Source organism: Bombus terrestris, chromosome 12, assembly GCF_910591885.1.
Source record: "Bombus terrestris chromosome 12, iyBomTerr1.2, whole genome shotgun sequence".
NCBI lineage: Eukaryota > Metazoa > Arthropoda > Insecta > Hymenoptera > Apidae > Bombus > Bombus terrestris.
The window spans coordinates 11,987,709-12,001,188 of NC_063280.1; the positions used below are offsets into that span (position 1 = coordinate 11,987,709).

The following is a 13,480-nucleotide window of genomic DNA, read 5'->3' on the forward strand; positions in this document are numbered from 1 at the left end:
CTCAATAATAATTTATTTTTTATACTTTATCATAATAACTTTTTGTTAAGAAATATAGCTTCTACACAATGTAAGTATGTATATATGTAAGTTACAACACTGTAAGTGTTCAATAATATTCTAGCGCCATCTTGTGTCAGATTTTGTATCTCGTGTAATATCTCGTTGTTACGTAACGTGTATACTGGGCTCTTACTCCAATACGAAATCAATAAACACGTGGTGGGGCAAAGAAGTATAGAGGGGAATTGGGAATCTTCGAGAAAAGCGGAGAGGATTGTTCGGCTGGTGCACATAGATAGTATAACGTGGTTGAACTGCGAGTGCACGATCTCTGTTTATCGTAGAAATTTGTAATTTTAGGAATAATGGTAAGGAAAACATAAATCTTATCTTAAATTATATGTTATGTTATAATTTTCTTCATTAACTCAACATTTTCGTATGTTTCAAAAATTTCTAAGGTTAACTTTTAAAATAGTGATTGAAATTATATATTTCCTGTTAAGTTATTCTTTAATTTAAAAAATGTAATGAATGTATTTGAAATCATGTATAATTTACTTGTATTGTTCGATGTTTTTTTGTTTAGTATAGTAATTTCAATGATATTTGATTCTATAAGTCCTGTCGCGTGGCCGGTGTAATGAATGTCTTCTTTTTTCTTATTTGTTTATTAGAGATAGAAAAACAAGTGACTACAAAACAGTTAATAAAACAAAAATATATACGTATGATGATAATTTCCATCGTGTGCTTATGATTTAATATCGCAAATTTTTTAGTGAAATTATTCGTAGATAGAGAGTTAATTACCGCATTTTTACATAATTGCATTTCTGCTGTTAATTTTATCATTTGCAAGAAAATAAGTAGACGAATAGTAACCTAAACGTTTTTTGTATTTTATACAGTACGAAAAATTTCGTAAAATTACGCCATGCACGATCTGAAAGTAATTGATTTTAAGTATATATTGTAAAACTAAATTTAAATATTATAAATCACCTTATATGTGTTCTATGTTAATATTTTCATAATAGGCTGCAGCTAATGCCATTAAGAGACTTATACCTCTATTTGATAGAGTTCTTATACAAAGAGCCGAGGCTGTAACAAAAACAAAAGGTGGTATCGTTTTACCAGAAAAAGCTCAAGCAAAAGTCTTACAAGGAACTGTTGTGGCAATTGGACCGGGACAAAGAAATGATGTATGTAGAAAGTATTTAATATTTACAATAACATACTTAAGCAACAAATACAAAAATAAAAAAAGAACAATATTCATTTTCAGAAAGGAGAACACATCCCTTTAAGTATTAAAGTTGGTGATGTTGTATTATTGCCAGAATATGGTGGAACTAAGGTAGAACTTGAAGATAATAAAGAATTTCATTTATTCCGTGAGTCGGATATACTGGCAAAATTAGAAGTTTAAGGTTCCATTACATTTATGTTTGCAATTTTTTTTAAGTACTACATACTATTTCATAAGAAATACACAAGCAATGAAACAGTGAAATGTAAGTTAATTTCATACGAACTTTGATGTTTATCATTGTAGCGTACATAATGATATTCCCTTATGTATCTACTGTTACATATGCCATGATTTTGCACATATAAAAGGAAAAAATAAAGCATTTGTTGTGTTTATGTATTACTATTTGTTTAAATATTGCTCATTCTTATATTTTCTTCCAATCTTAGTACTAATGTAATAATGGTAAGAGAAAAAAACAATAGAATCCATTGATATGTAATAAGCAAAAGTTTGTATTCATATTTTATACACATAAATATAAATATATATTTTAATAGGAAATAAAAAGGCAATTCTACGAGTTTTGAAACAAAGTACAATTTTAATATAGCCCAATCTTTTATTTCAATTTGATACTTTTCTTTACACTAGCTTTAATACCCGATATCTCTCCAGCGTAACGAGTAACTTCTTTTCTTACTTCTCTTATCTGAAAAATAAAAAAATTGTTATTGTATCACAACATATTCATCATCTAAAATAAATAAATAAATACATACCGCTCCTTTCCTACGAATTTTAGCTTTACGATATTTATTTCTATGTTTTACTCTGGGGTTGCGTTGTTCTTTTTTACGATATGGCGTTAAACCTTTATTTTTTGCTATTTGATATGTAATTGCTCTTTTTCCTTGATCTTCAACTACAAGGTCTGGCATGTCGGTACTTTCCATCTTCTCTTTACTATTATACAAAAACTTTTCTTCATTTACATTTTCTGTTTTCAATTCAGATTCTAAAGAATCCGCATTTATGATTTCATTTGTAGATCTTTTTACACAATTTGCTTTTTCTTTGAAACGATATGTCTTTTGTTCATTGATGTTTATTTTATTGCCGTTTAATATATTGTACAATACTTTCCCTTCTCTTTCTGCTGTTAACATTTCCTGTATTTCTTGTATTAAATTCCCTTGTGCAGATTCCAATTGATTTAATAACTGACGATATTGTGCTAGACGTTTTATAATTGGATGAGAATTAACAGGCAATCTTTTTGCCTTCAGCATTAAATAGAAAGAGATATTGATACAATAATTTAATAAAAGATGGTACTTTGTCTTTATGAAAGAAACTGTGGGGCAATTAGGGAGAATACCATCTTTAATTAACTTTAGAAATGGTGCCAATGAATCTCTTGCTTCTGCCATGTGATCTAAATCATAATATGCATATTAAAAATATTTAATTTTTTAGTTTTCCCTTTTGAAATATATTTTATAAACTTTATTGAATAATATATATCATACCTTTAAAATCATTTACAAGAACTGTAAATTCAGGACTTTCCTTCTGCATCATTATTTGCTTTTGTCTTTTGCTAAGTTTACTGAGATCTGTTTTTATAAATTGTTCTGCACTCTCATATGCCTTTTGATCATCATTTTTTGTTTGTATAAAATCAAGTCCAAAATCAATGTCATCCAATTGCTCCGCCAATCTCTTCTGAATATTTCTAGCTTCTTCTTCTTCCATTTCTGCTTGAGCTAAATCTTTTTGGCTGATATTAGTATAATCAGGATCCACAAAATCAGTAGAGTAATAAGCTTTCTTCTTTTTTCCCCAAGCTTTTTCATTTGGTAAATTGGAATCTTCTTGTAATCCTTCAATATCAGATTCCATGGAATCTGTCTGGACTTCATTTTCTGTATCATCTTGGTTCTGTTCATTTGCGTTATGTAATCCATATACTTCATAATCACTATCGTAACTTTCCGAAGACTGTCTATCTCGTACTTTTCTAAGTAATTCACGTTCATTTTCTGAGTATTCTTCTTCAGAATTTATGACTTCATCTATATTTACATCTTCTAAATCCATTGTTTCTTCGTTCATTTCTGTCATCTTTATTGTGCTGAAAGAAATCAAGCAAATATACATTTTGTAATAAAAATAAAAAGCTGTTAACATTATTAATAAAAGGAATACAATTTATATGTTTAGTATGTAGAAACATGCATTTATTATTGAGTTTAACCCTTTGTGGTCGTATCAAGTTCCGATATGATTGTTATGCTGGTTGGAATTCATTTTCATTGAACAGACACTAATAATGTAACCTTACATATGATAACTTATACAAATCTTATTAAGAATTTTATGTATTTTCGTAACGTATATACACATATACATACGAACCAGACACAAAGAGTGCCTGAGAGTAAACATATGACCAATTTTTCTACGAATGATAAAATTTTAATCAAAATTTTAATGCTGAAATTGATGTACGACCGCAAACAGTTCAATTTCATTAAAGACAATCTTTAGTTTACCTCTTTTTATTTCTCATATTAAAATTTTTTATTAGAACAATACAAAAATTGTGGCTAAAAATATTTATATAAGTTTTAATAGTATAGTTCACTTTGCAATCTTATTTATTATTTTTGATAAAATATATCTTATCACAATATATGCACACACAACTTCATGACTTCCAAGTCATTTAATTGGGGACTAGAGATGTTCAATTCCGATTTGACTTTTTAGAGAAATCGATTCTTTCGGTTATAAGATCGATCTTTTGAATCGATTTTCCTACGATCGATTCGTTATTCCAAAAATCGACAATCGATTATATTTTTTGTTACTAAGAATGGTTTTTCGCCGCAACTATTTGATAATCATCCTCATGCTAAAATGATAAATGTTAAAATAACAAATTTCTAGTTTGCGGTTAAGAATTGTATGAATAACTTTTTGTATTTCTAATTATATGTTAAAAGGATTGAATTTACGTGTAACAAACAGAAGTAACAACACAATAATAGTAATACACTAAGTTTGTTTAGAATTTAAAAGAACAGAGAGGCCACTACTATAAAGTATAATGTTTTTGAAAACCCTATTTTTCGGTGTAATACTAATGTATTGAAAGAAAAATATACAAATTTACTCAAAGAATGAAATTTATAAAATTTTGACTTCGCTGTAAGAGGATGATATACATATATTTCTGATACAGCTAACATCAAGCATATATAATTCTACATGTCATCAGAGACGTCTCTCTGCAAGAGAGGAATAACACTTACTCATACTCGTCTCTGCTACTAGTGTTACTGCATCATCATTCATTTTTCATTATATCTGGTAGTATTATGTTTAAATCTATTACGTTTGTAAGTTCATGGATTTGCCGGGTTATCTAGGTTATGTGAATTGTAGCTCGTGTTATGTATTTATGAATCAGAATCATATAAATATCAAATAAACATTTGATTTTTTATTATATTTTCACATTTAGAAGGAAAATGGTATTTTTAACTGCCCAATTATTTTTGAGAAGTCGAGGTCCCGATGAATTCTGGCGAAAACGTCAAATATTCAAGCTCGCTGCGGTAGATATTTATGTATACTTATTCGAAACAAAATAGAGAAAATTATGATACAATTTCTAATTATCTTTATTTTTAGCATTATATTGGAAGGAGAAGAAATTGTTATAGTATAGCCATTAGAAATGTACACAGAGCATTACTAAAGTCTACAATAGGGAGACGACTGAAAAAAGACGATATGAAAGAGGTAATTCATAAAAGAAAGTAACTCTCTTTTAGAACGTTATATAAATAATTGTTCATTTTTGTTACAGCTTTGGGAAACCAGAATAAATAGTGCAGCAAAGGAACATAATAGTAATATAAAGATTCTATTAGAAGGATTAGGCAGATGTAATATTTTATTAAATCGTAAATCTTTATCAACATTAGCTACTTGGGAACCACGAACATTTAAAGGTTTATCTGATATTGCTTGCGCAAAAACAAAACTAGGAGGATTTAAAAGAGTTGCTAATAGATCTATGCCTGAAACTGTTGTAGTTGAAGGATTAATTGACGAACTGGATTGATAAAATTGTTGCAAAATAAATAATTAAACTTACATTTTATTGTAACATTTATTGAGTTACTACTGATTATATATTTACGAGAAGTATATACTTTTTAAGAACAATAAAATAAGGTGTAAAGTTTACTATTAATTGCAGAGTAATAATATTTCATTACAGCAACATGACTTAGATCTTTCTCTGTACAAACAACAAGAAAATATATAAGTTAATTCTTTACAGTACTTCTTATGATATACCCATCCTTAGAGTATATATTAATTAATAAATGAATAACATTCTCGCATAATGAATATTTTATCTCACTGCTTAGCATTGACGATTTGTACAAAGTCAGGTTTTAAAGATGCCCCTCCAACTAAAAATCCATCTATATCTTTCTCTTTTGCCAAGTCTTTCGCATTTCCTGCTGTTACTGAACCTCCATAGATGATTCTAACAGTCTCTGCAACAGTTTGATTGACATTTTTAGAAAACCAGTCTCTCAACTTTGCATGGACTTCTTGAGCTTGTTGTGGTGTAGCTGTTTTGCCTGTTCCAATTGCCCAAACTGGTTCATAGGCAAGAACTACATCATTCCATGATTTGATTTTATCTGCAATAGCTTTAGTTTGCCTAAAGACTACTTCCTCTGTTTTACCGGCTTCTCTCTCTTCCAATTTCTCTCCAATACATGCTATCACCTATTAAGTCAAAGATATTGGCATTTATTAATATTATGATTATATTATTAGGTATTAAGTTTTAAAATAATCAAAATTTATATTACCTTCAATCCGGCTTCTAAAGCATGGGCTACTTTTTCTGCTACTAATTCATCTGTTTCACCAAAGACATTTCTACGCTCAGAGTGACCAAGAATTACCCATGGGATCCCATTGTCCAAAAGCATGACAGGACTTATTTCTCCTGTAAATGCTCCTTTGGCAACCTTGTATGTATTTTGTCCAGCAATACTAACATTGTTAGGTAATATATTCTTAACATACGTTAAGTATATTGATGGTACGCCAACAACAACCTCTGATAAAATTATATTGTTACAATTATAATAAAATATATAAATTAATATTATCAGTATTATGTTATTAAAAATAAAATTTATGGATAACTATATAAGACATATCGTTTTTTAGGAGTTATTTAAAAATTAGAGAATATAGAATATTAAATATTAAAGCAGCAGATAGAGCAAACATACCAACATTTGAATCAAGTGGACCGTTTTTTAAAAAGGCAACGATACCATCTATTTCACTTTTGGTACCGTTCATTTTCCAATTACCACCGACAAAAAATTTTCGGCCCATGATATTACAATGTACAGATACACGAAGATAATTAATAATAATGGATTTACAAGTTTCTTGTGAATCTAAAACAAATTTTGAAATTACTCTCTCGACTTTCGACCTTCAACAAACCAGAAGGTGAATTTAGTCACGTTCACGTACCTCCCAACTGTTTTTATGAAACCCCCACCATTCTTTATTTCTTACTCCCCTCTCTTTCGCGGACTATACTTCAATAAAATACAATTTACAGGAATTATTTTATTCGTAGAAATAAAATTACTTCCGTTATTTCTATATATCCTTCAATTTTGTATTAACAAATATACTTTTACATTTAATCTCAAACTTTTCTAAGTAGGCAAGACTATTAATTTAAATTTCATTAAAATTTTCCTATACTAAATTTGATATTGGAATCAGATTTTAAAAATATTGCATGATATAAACATTGTAAAATTTGTAATTTACAGAAGTAATTAAATATTTAATACTGGTATGTTATAAGTAATTAAAAATCTTAAAATATCTTATGCAATAAAATCGTGTATATGTTAGAATATATCACTCGAATTTATGAATCTAGTAAATAAATTGTACTACATAAGATCTAGAAATATCATAAAACTAAGATTTATAACATTAGGAATTAGGAAATAATAATGATATCTTACGCGATACTTATTATTATAGTATTTAGTAACTTCAAATTTTTAAGTTCGTATACCAAATCGGAGCAACATTTCGATATATCGATGGTGAGTAATAAATAAAGATTATGTATTTCGAAATAATTTTAAATTTCAGTAATACACAGCATACAAAATTTATAACCTTAATATTTAATTATTTATAAACAATCTTCGAGACTGTTGTTGAATTAGATAAAAGTATTTAAAAATGTTCCATTGTAAGGTTATGAAACATTTTTAAATTACTCTGATACATTAACAATCTTTTTTTTCATGATTATTTATCATAATTAAATGAAATATATCGTATACTTACTATATTTAAGGAGTTTTTTATTTAAGATACTTTTCTGACACAATTTAGCAAGATTCTCACGAAGAAATAAATTAAACATGTTAAGCATTTTATCAAAAAGCTTTGAATCACATTTTAATGTTTTCCTATAATTCAAATAAATAATATAATTTATAAAAAATAAATATATAATAAAAACAAATTAATAATTGCTAAAATATTAAATTATTGGAAGTAATTATGTTGTGCATTACTGTGAAATTGGACAAGGAAACAATTGCATAAGTTTGTTTATAATGTTTTGTCAATGTTTCCATAATATAGACAAATTAGAATTTTATAATATTTTATTATACGTAATATTTCAAAATATTTATATATATTAACATTTAATTATTATTATAAATAATTCATAATTGAGAGATTTTGTAACATGTTTGAGATATTAAAATTCAATATGGATAAATTTATACACACATTTATACAGAATTTAGGTTTAAGAATTGAATCTCATGCCTGCAAAAAGTTTAACAAGATTGCATATATATCAAATATGAACAAATCTTATATAGCAAAGCAACTATATTCTGCAGAGGAAATAAAAGATATTAATATACAGCAAGATTTAGATTTTTCTAATGAAGAAAACGTAAAATATTTCATGGAAAAGCATGTTAATCTCTTTGATAAACTTACTTATTTAAATAATGCACAAATTTTAACCTCTCATTTGAAGAATATTAATACAATGATTCTTCAGAAAATAAAGCTAAGATGGAAATACGATGGAAGTATAAAAAAGAGAGAAATTAAAACATGGAACAAAACTGTAACTTATAACAAGAAATTAAGAACAAATTTAGCAAATAAATTGAGTGGGACACAGGGTAAATTATTGTCCTCTTCAGGATGCAAACGAAAATATGTAAATTTCTCTAATTATAAAAGATATAAATTTAAAAATGCTGCTCTTGGAAATTTTAAACTACTTTATCATAACACAACTATATCCAATGATCGCAGAAGTGATAACATTTTAGTAACAGATAACGATAAGAAAACATCTTTTCTTAGGCACAGTTTACCAAACATTATGATAAATAACACAAACAAGCAAATAGAAATGACTGAACAATTTTTATGGTTGTATGTAAAAGATGTAGAATATATGAAAAGAAACATACAAGTTACTCTTCATATTGCAAAGGTTATGCTATGCATATATATTTCTTTATTTTAAATTGATTTAATATGACTTTGTATTTAATTTAATCTTGTATCTATTATTCAGAATTCAAAATATAATCATGATACAAAGAACCAAATAGAATATAACCAAGTACTTTGTCATCATGCAATTCTATGTTTAATTGAACCAAGTGAAAAGGGTGCTGTTTTAATTGAAGATAATTTACCAGTTATTGTTCAAAAATATCTCATACATGGTTATAAATACCATTTTGATTTTCAGAGGTATTTTATGAAAGACAAACATAATATATAAGTTTAAATGTTTCAATGGATGAAACTTTTTCTTTAGAGGTTCAAAGGACTATTATGCAGCTGTACTTATTTTGAGTCCATGGGCTAAGGTTCTAGTTAAACATATAAACACAACTATGATGCATACAATTTCTGGTATATTAGGATGTGATGTAGAAAAGATATTGGTTTTATATAATCCAAGAGGGAAATGATTTTGGATATTATCTTATATAAAGAAAATTTATGAATATATCTCTAATATAAATTTGTTCATTGATGTAATATATAATACAGCCTTATGTAATTATTTCGAGTAAATGTCAATGATTACTTATATTCATTAATATATATTTTTTGTAGGAGGTTTATAAGTGTTTTAAGTGAAATAAAAAATGGTAAATGAAGAAGTAGTGGAATTTAATAAGAAATCACAACCAGTTTACAAGAATCCAATTTTTCAACAGAAATTTCGATCTACTAGTACCACTGGAAAGAAACGGACTTGGCGCTCATTAAAGCAAGTGCTGGCTCAAGAACGCACTTTACCATGGCCTGTAGAAGTCGTGCATTGTACGGTTTATTACCAATCTATTTTAATGTTACATATTTTCAAAAAATTTATGTGTATAATGATTTGAATAACTTAAGAACTAAAAGAAATCAATTTATGTGTTTAGCGATACATCTACTTACGATATATTTCATAATCTGTAACTGAAGTGTAATTTCGATAATCATATTTTAGATACTTTCTAAATAAATATTATATCACTCTGGGAAATTTCAGATAGTTCTATTAACGCACCGCCAAGCTTCAGGCCAGCAAAAAAATATTCTGATATTTCTGGGTTGCCCGTAAGTAACTTTCCACGTTTGTATCATTGGTTAAGTCATTAAAGCACAAACTGATATATAAATTACATTTATTTTACAGGCACGATATACAGATCCACAAACTAAATTATACTATGCAACGGCAGAAGAATTTGCAACAGTCCGAAGTCTACCAATGGATATAACTGCTGGATATTTAGCATTGCGCGGCGCTTCCAGTATCGTTGGATAAATGAAAGGAGAATTTTATTTTCTATAATTTCCTTATATTTAAATAGTATAGAACACGGATATTTTATTTTGTAATTGTTATGGTACTTATTAAAGAATAATGAAAAATTAAGTATAATTCTGAAAATTAAACATGTTGTAAATGTAAACAAAAATATATCGAGCTTATAAAGAGACAAAATAAAGCTGTTTGCACTAACTAGTTGATAAAAATTCTTTTTTTATATACATACATTGTATGTATCAATGTTCTTTTAACGGGATTTCCTGAAATAAAGAATTCCACAAATAATTTAAGTCATTTTCATTATTTTATCTCCGTTATATTATACACAAGTAATCATTATTAAAAAAAAGGATGTTAATCGTAACTTAATATATGAATTACGAATTAAAGAAGGATTGGAGAATCTTTAAAAAGAATATTACTGTTTCTTTTCTCTTGACCACTGTATTCTTTTATGTTGACAGTTTTTCGTGCACCTTATTTGTTTGTTTGCTATTGCAACATGGGCCATTAGCAAATTTAATTGAAAATACAAATAGCATGGCCTACTAAAATATTGCCTGGTGGTGCACTATTTTTAGGTCGCCATTTGTTTTTGAATTTTTTTACTTTTTTAATGTAGATAATTTTAAAGTAGCGTCATAATGTCTTCATTCCAGCAGATCAGGTAGATCGTCATCATCGCTATCCATTCCATCACCTTCATCTCCTAAAGCATCTAAATCATCGAAGTTTGGTTTACTATCTCCCGATCCTCCTAGACCACCCATCTGTCGCATCATCTGCAAATATAGTGGAAATTTAGATTATCAAACTGTAGATAAATAACAATACAGTAAATGTAATATGTTTTTCCTTTTTTATCAACGAATAAATTACTTTAAATACAATAATCTCTTACTTCTTCCAAATCGTTGCCACTTCCTTCCATTCCACCTTCATCGTCGCTATCATCTTCATCCTTCCATTTATTAAAATCGCTTTTTAACCAATGGGCTTTCGTTTTTTCTTTTGTTAATCTTGGCCAATATGGACCTTCTTCTTTTTTAACAAGAACTAACTCTATAGTCCTTCCTCTTAGGTTTTGAATAGTTCTGTTTGGAATAACTTCTCCATATAGGTTAATCGTTACTTCATGCATTTTCTGTTCAGTTCCACCTACTCCTTTAAAATATATCATTTGTGGTTCGATGTTAATTGCAGGATCTTTGCAATCTTCTAGACAGATAGTAACAAATAATATTTCTTTCCTTTGAGCCCACATAACAGGTGGGGGAGGCAATCTGAAAAATTGTCAAACAACATATACATTATCTAAAATTGTAAAAAGAAACTAAATTATAAATAGTAAATTACAAAATATAAATAAAATATAAATTAAAAAACATTGAATAAAAAAAGGTCAATTGATAAAAACAAAAATTATTTATATCATGCATTTGTTTGTATCTATACAGAGCAGTTTTGCATAAAATACGTGTACGACATGCACGTTATGCTTGAAACGTACACACGCATGACAAATTTGTATAATTAATATTAATTTTATTTCATGTATAAGCATTCATGGATAACTTTTAATGAACAATTTATTTAAATGCAAGAAATGAAATGCAATATTTAACAGAATACAGGAAGTGAAGCAATGTTAAAGTAGGGAAAATAGCATTATAATTATAAAACGTAGGTAAAGGTTAGGAGTAAAGTTCTATGGTTTCTGGTAAAAGTCGCTAGTCATTGTGGATAAAACGTTATATTATTGTGAGACGATCGAGGAGAATGAAAGTAATATAACACCATGAAATGTATTTCGGTAAAAGCATATAAAATATTACAATATATTTTTCGCGTCTCAGATATATCGATAGTTACGTAGAAATACAAGCTATTAAAAACCCGAGCATTGCAATTCGATTATCTGAAAAAAAAAAAACAAAATTGTGGAAGACCTATCATCAACGGAATGATTATTATTAAGAATTTATAAACAGTGCATTGTAAAACAAGAAAATAGGAATCTAAGATAGTTTCTTGCGATTCTTTTCCAGAAATTTCGAGAATCAATAAAGCCGTCTTTACAACATGGCGGTGTTTCGAAAGCCACGGGGCGGTATTCGAGTTGTTTTCTCGAATATCTCTTACTCTTTTCATGATAATAACAATGAGAAGGAATTTCAGGATCGAGAAACACAATCAAAGAACATTTTATGTGAATTTTTATGTACTTACTGGCCTTCTTGAGTCATATTTCGAGAGCTTCGTTCCGTAAGAAGCAAACAAACACAGAGCGCTTACGTATCGCGCCGTAGATCCGTGATTCGAGAGTGTTTCGAGATTCAACTATCGATCAAACAAAATGGCGATTGGTTGCTTTTGTCGATGTCGAATTCTCTTGTTTCCGGAATCGAAATTTGAAAAATCTCTATTTACCAATCTAAGTCTGGTAATCTTGAAACGTAATATAATTTTTGATATTATAAATAAATTTCACGCTATTATGTGGTATAGTGGGATTAATTGCCAAGATTAATGAAGTGAAAACATTTTCAACTTGCTTCATTTCTCATTTGTATTTCGAGACGTTAAAATATATGGTTATCCGATACTTGTTGTCCTTTAATGAGTCAATATTAAAACTAATTTTTCAAAGTGTTTTTACAAATGCAAAAATAAGACGCTGTAGAATAGAAAATTAACGTTATCTTATTTTTTCATTTATCGTATAAAAAAGATTCTATATTGTAAATCCTTTTTACGTATTGAAAGATTATGAATAAATACGTACTTTCATGGTAATGAACGGATTTTCAATTTTAAACATTCATCTGCGATATACTTTTATTACTTGGGAGAAATCGTTTTTTAGATAGAAGAAAAAAGTAAAATAATTAATGCAATGGTAGCATAAAAATTCGAGACAAATGTGGCTCTGTGTGTGTGTGTGTGAGGGGGGGGGAGTGAGCGAGAGGAAGAGAGAGCGAGGGAGCGAGAGATACGGCGGGAGGGGACGAGAGAGAAAGAGAGAGTGTGATGTAGGATAAAAGAGGGAAGGAAAAGAAAACGAAAAGAGAGAGCCTTTGCGTTAGATTGTAGGTCAACGCGGCAGAGGAGGAGGGAAAGATACTACCTTTCTTGCCGTAACCGTGGCCATAAACTAACAGGACATACACACGGTGTATCAGTCTTTCTTTCGCAGCTCTGACTCGTCCTGTTTGTCAGTCGTACAGGTGGTTATTTCCGCGTAA

General features: G+C 28.5%; 7 protein-coding genes and 1 long non-coding RNA gene across 9 annotated transcripts; 5 read left to right on the forward strand and 3 right to left on the reverse strand.

Annotated features, from left to right (window-relative positions):
- The first annotated feature begins 213 nt into the window (after nt 1-213).
- LOC100646003 (10 kDa heat shock protein, mitochondrial) lies at nt 214-1,660 on the forward strand. The gene is made up of 3 exons (XM_012314762.3): nt 214-371; nt 1,044-1,211; nt 1,295-1,660. The coding sequence occupies exons 1-3, from the start codon at nt 369-371 to the stop codon at nt 1,436-1,438; spliced, it is 315 nt and encodes a 104-aa protein (XP_012170152.1). The 5' UTR covers nt 214-368; the 3' UTR covers nt 1,439-1,660.
- A 92-nt stretch (nt 1,661-1,752) lies between these two features.
- LOC100645057 (something about silencing protein 10) lies at nt 1,753-4,016 on the reverse strand. Of its 2 annotated transcripts, none has more exons than XM_003399583.4 (4): nt 3,820-4,016; nt 2,794-3,398; nt 2,044-2,699; nt 1,753-1,973 (listed from the first exon to the last, which is right to left on the reverse strand). In XM_003399583.4, exons 1-4 carry the CDS (start codon nt 3,834-3,836, stop codon nt 1,884-1,886), a joined length of 1,368 nt encoding a protein of 455 aa, XP_003399631.1. In that variant the 5' UTR covers nt 3,837-4,016; the 3' UTR covers nt 1,753-1,883. The 2 variants fall into 2 exon arrangements, with proteins under 2 accessions (XP_003399631.1, XP_020721718.2); XM_020866059.2 differs by lacking the exon at nt 3,820-4,016 and adding an exon at nt 3,683-3,808.
- Nucleotides 4,017-4,347: 331 nt separating this feature from the next.
- On the forward strand, nt 4,348-5,618 carry LOC100645886 (39S ribosomal protein L20, mitochondrial). Its single transcript, XM_003399589.4, has 4 exons — nt 4,348-4,639; nt 4,794-4,887; nt 4,964-5,074; nt 5,142-5,618. The coding sequence occupies exons 2-4, from the start codon at nt 4,801-4,803 to the stop codon at nt 5,397-5,399; spliced, it is 456 nt and encodes a 151-aa protein (XP_003399637.1). The 5' UTR covers nt 4,348-4,639; nt 4,794-4,800; the 3' UTR covers nt 5,400-5,618.
- Nucleotides 5,429-6,859, reverse strand: LOC100645419 (triosephosphate isomerase). The gene is made up of 3 exons (XM_012314761.3): nt 6,601-6,859; nt 6,169-6,422; nt 5,429-6,082 (listed from the first exon to the last, which is right to left on the reverse strand). The coding sequence occupies exons 1-3, from the start codon at nt 6,707-6,709 to the stop codon at nt 5,702-5,704; spliced, it is 744 nt and encodes a 247-aa protein (XP_012170151.1). The 5' UTR covers nt 6,710-6,859; the 3' UTR covers nt 5,429-5,701.
- Nucleotides 6,860-7,278: 419 nt separating this feature from the next.
- LOC100645649 (INO80 complex subunit C) lies at nt 7,279-10,427 on the forward strand. Its single transcript, XM_012314755.3, has 4 exons — nt 7,279-7,449; nt 9,628-9,733; nt 9,951-10,018; nt 10,098-10,427. Exons 1-4 carry the CDS (start codon nt 7,354-7,356, stop codon nt 10,227-10,229), a joined length of 402 nt encoding a protein of 133 aa, XP_012170145.1. The 5' UTR covers nt 7,279-7,353; the 3' UTR covers nt 10,230-10,427.
- LOC125384619 lies at nt 7,456-9,665 on the forward strand. The gene is made up of 4 exons (XM_048410979.1): nt 7,456-8,885; nt 8,970-9,151; nt 9,219-9,441; nt 9,524-9,665. The coding sequence occupies exons 1-3, from the start codon at nt 8,112-8,114 to the stop codon at nt 9,373-9,375; spliced, it is 1,113 nt and encodes a 370-aa protein (XP_048266936.1). The 5' UTR covers nt 7,456-8,111; the 3' UTR covers nt 9,376-9,441; nt 9,524-9,665.
- On the reverse strand, nt 10,070-13,386 carry LOC100645533 (prostaglandin E synthase 3). Its single transcript, XM_003399587.4, is given in 5 exon segments — nt 10,070-11,017; nt 11,137-11,518; nt 12,465-12,484; nt 12,486-12,575; nt 13,363-13,386. Coding segments are annotated over 5 exon segments (648 nt in total). The 3' UTR covers nt 10,070-10,885.
- LOC125386107 lies at nt 11,930-12,840 on the forward strand. Its single transcript, XR_007225977.1, has 2 exons — nt 11,930-12,048; nt 12,284-12,840. It is a non-coding gene; the product is annotated as an uncharacterized LOC125386107 (long non-coding RNA).
- Nucleotides 13,387-13,480: the final 94 nt, after the last annotated feature.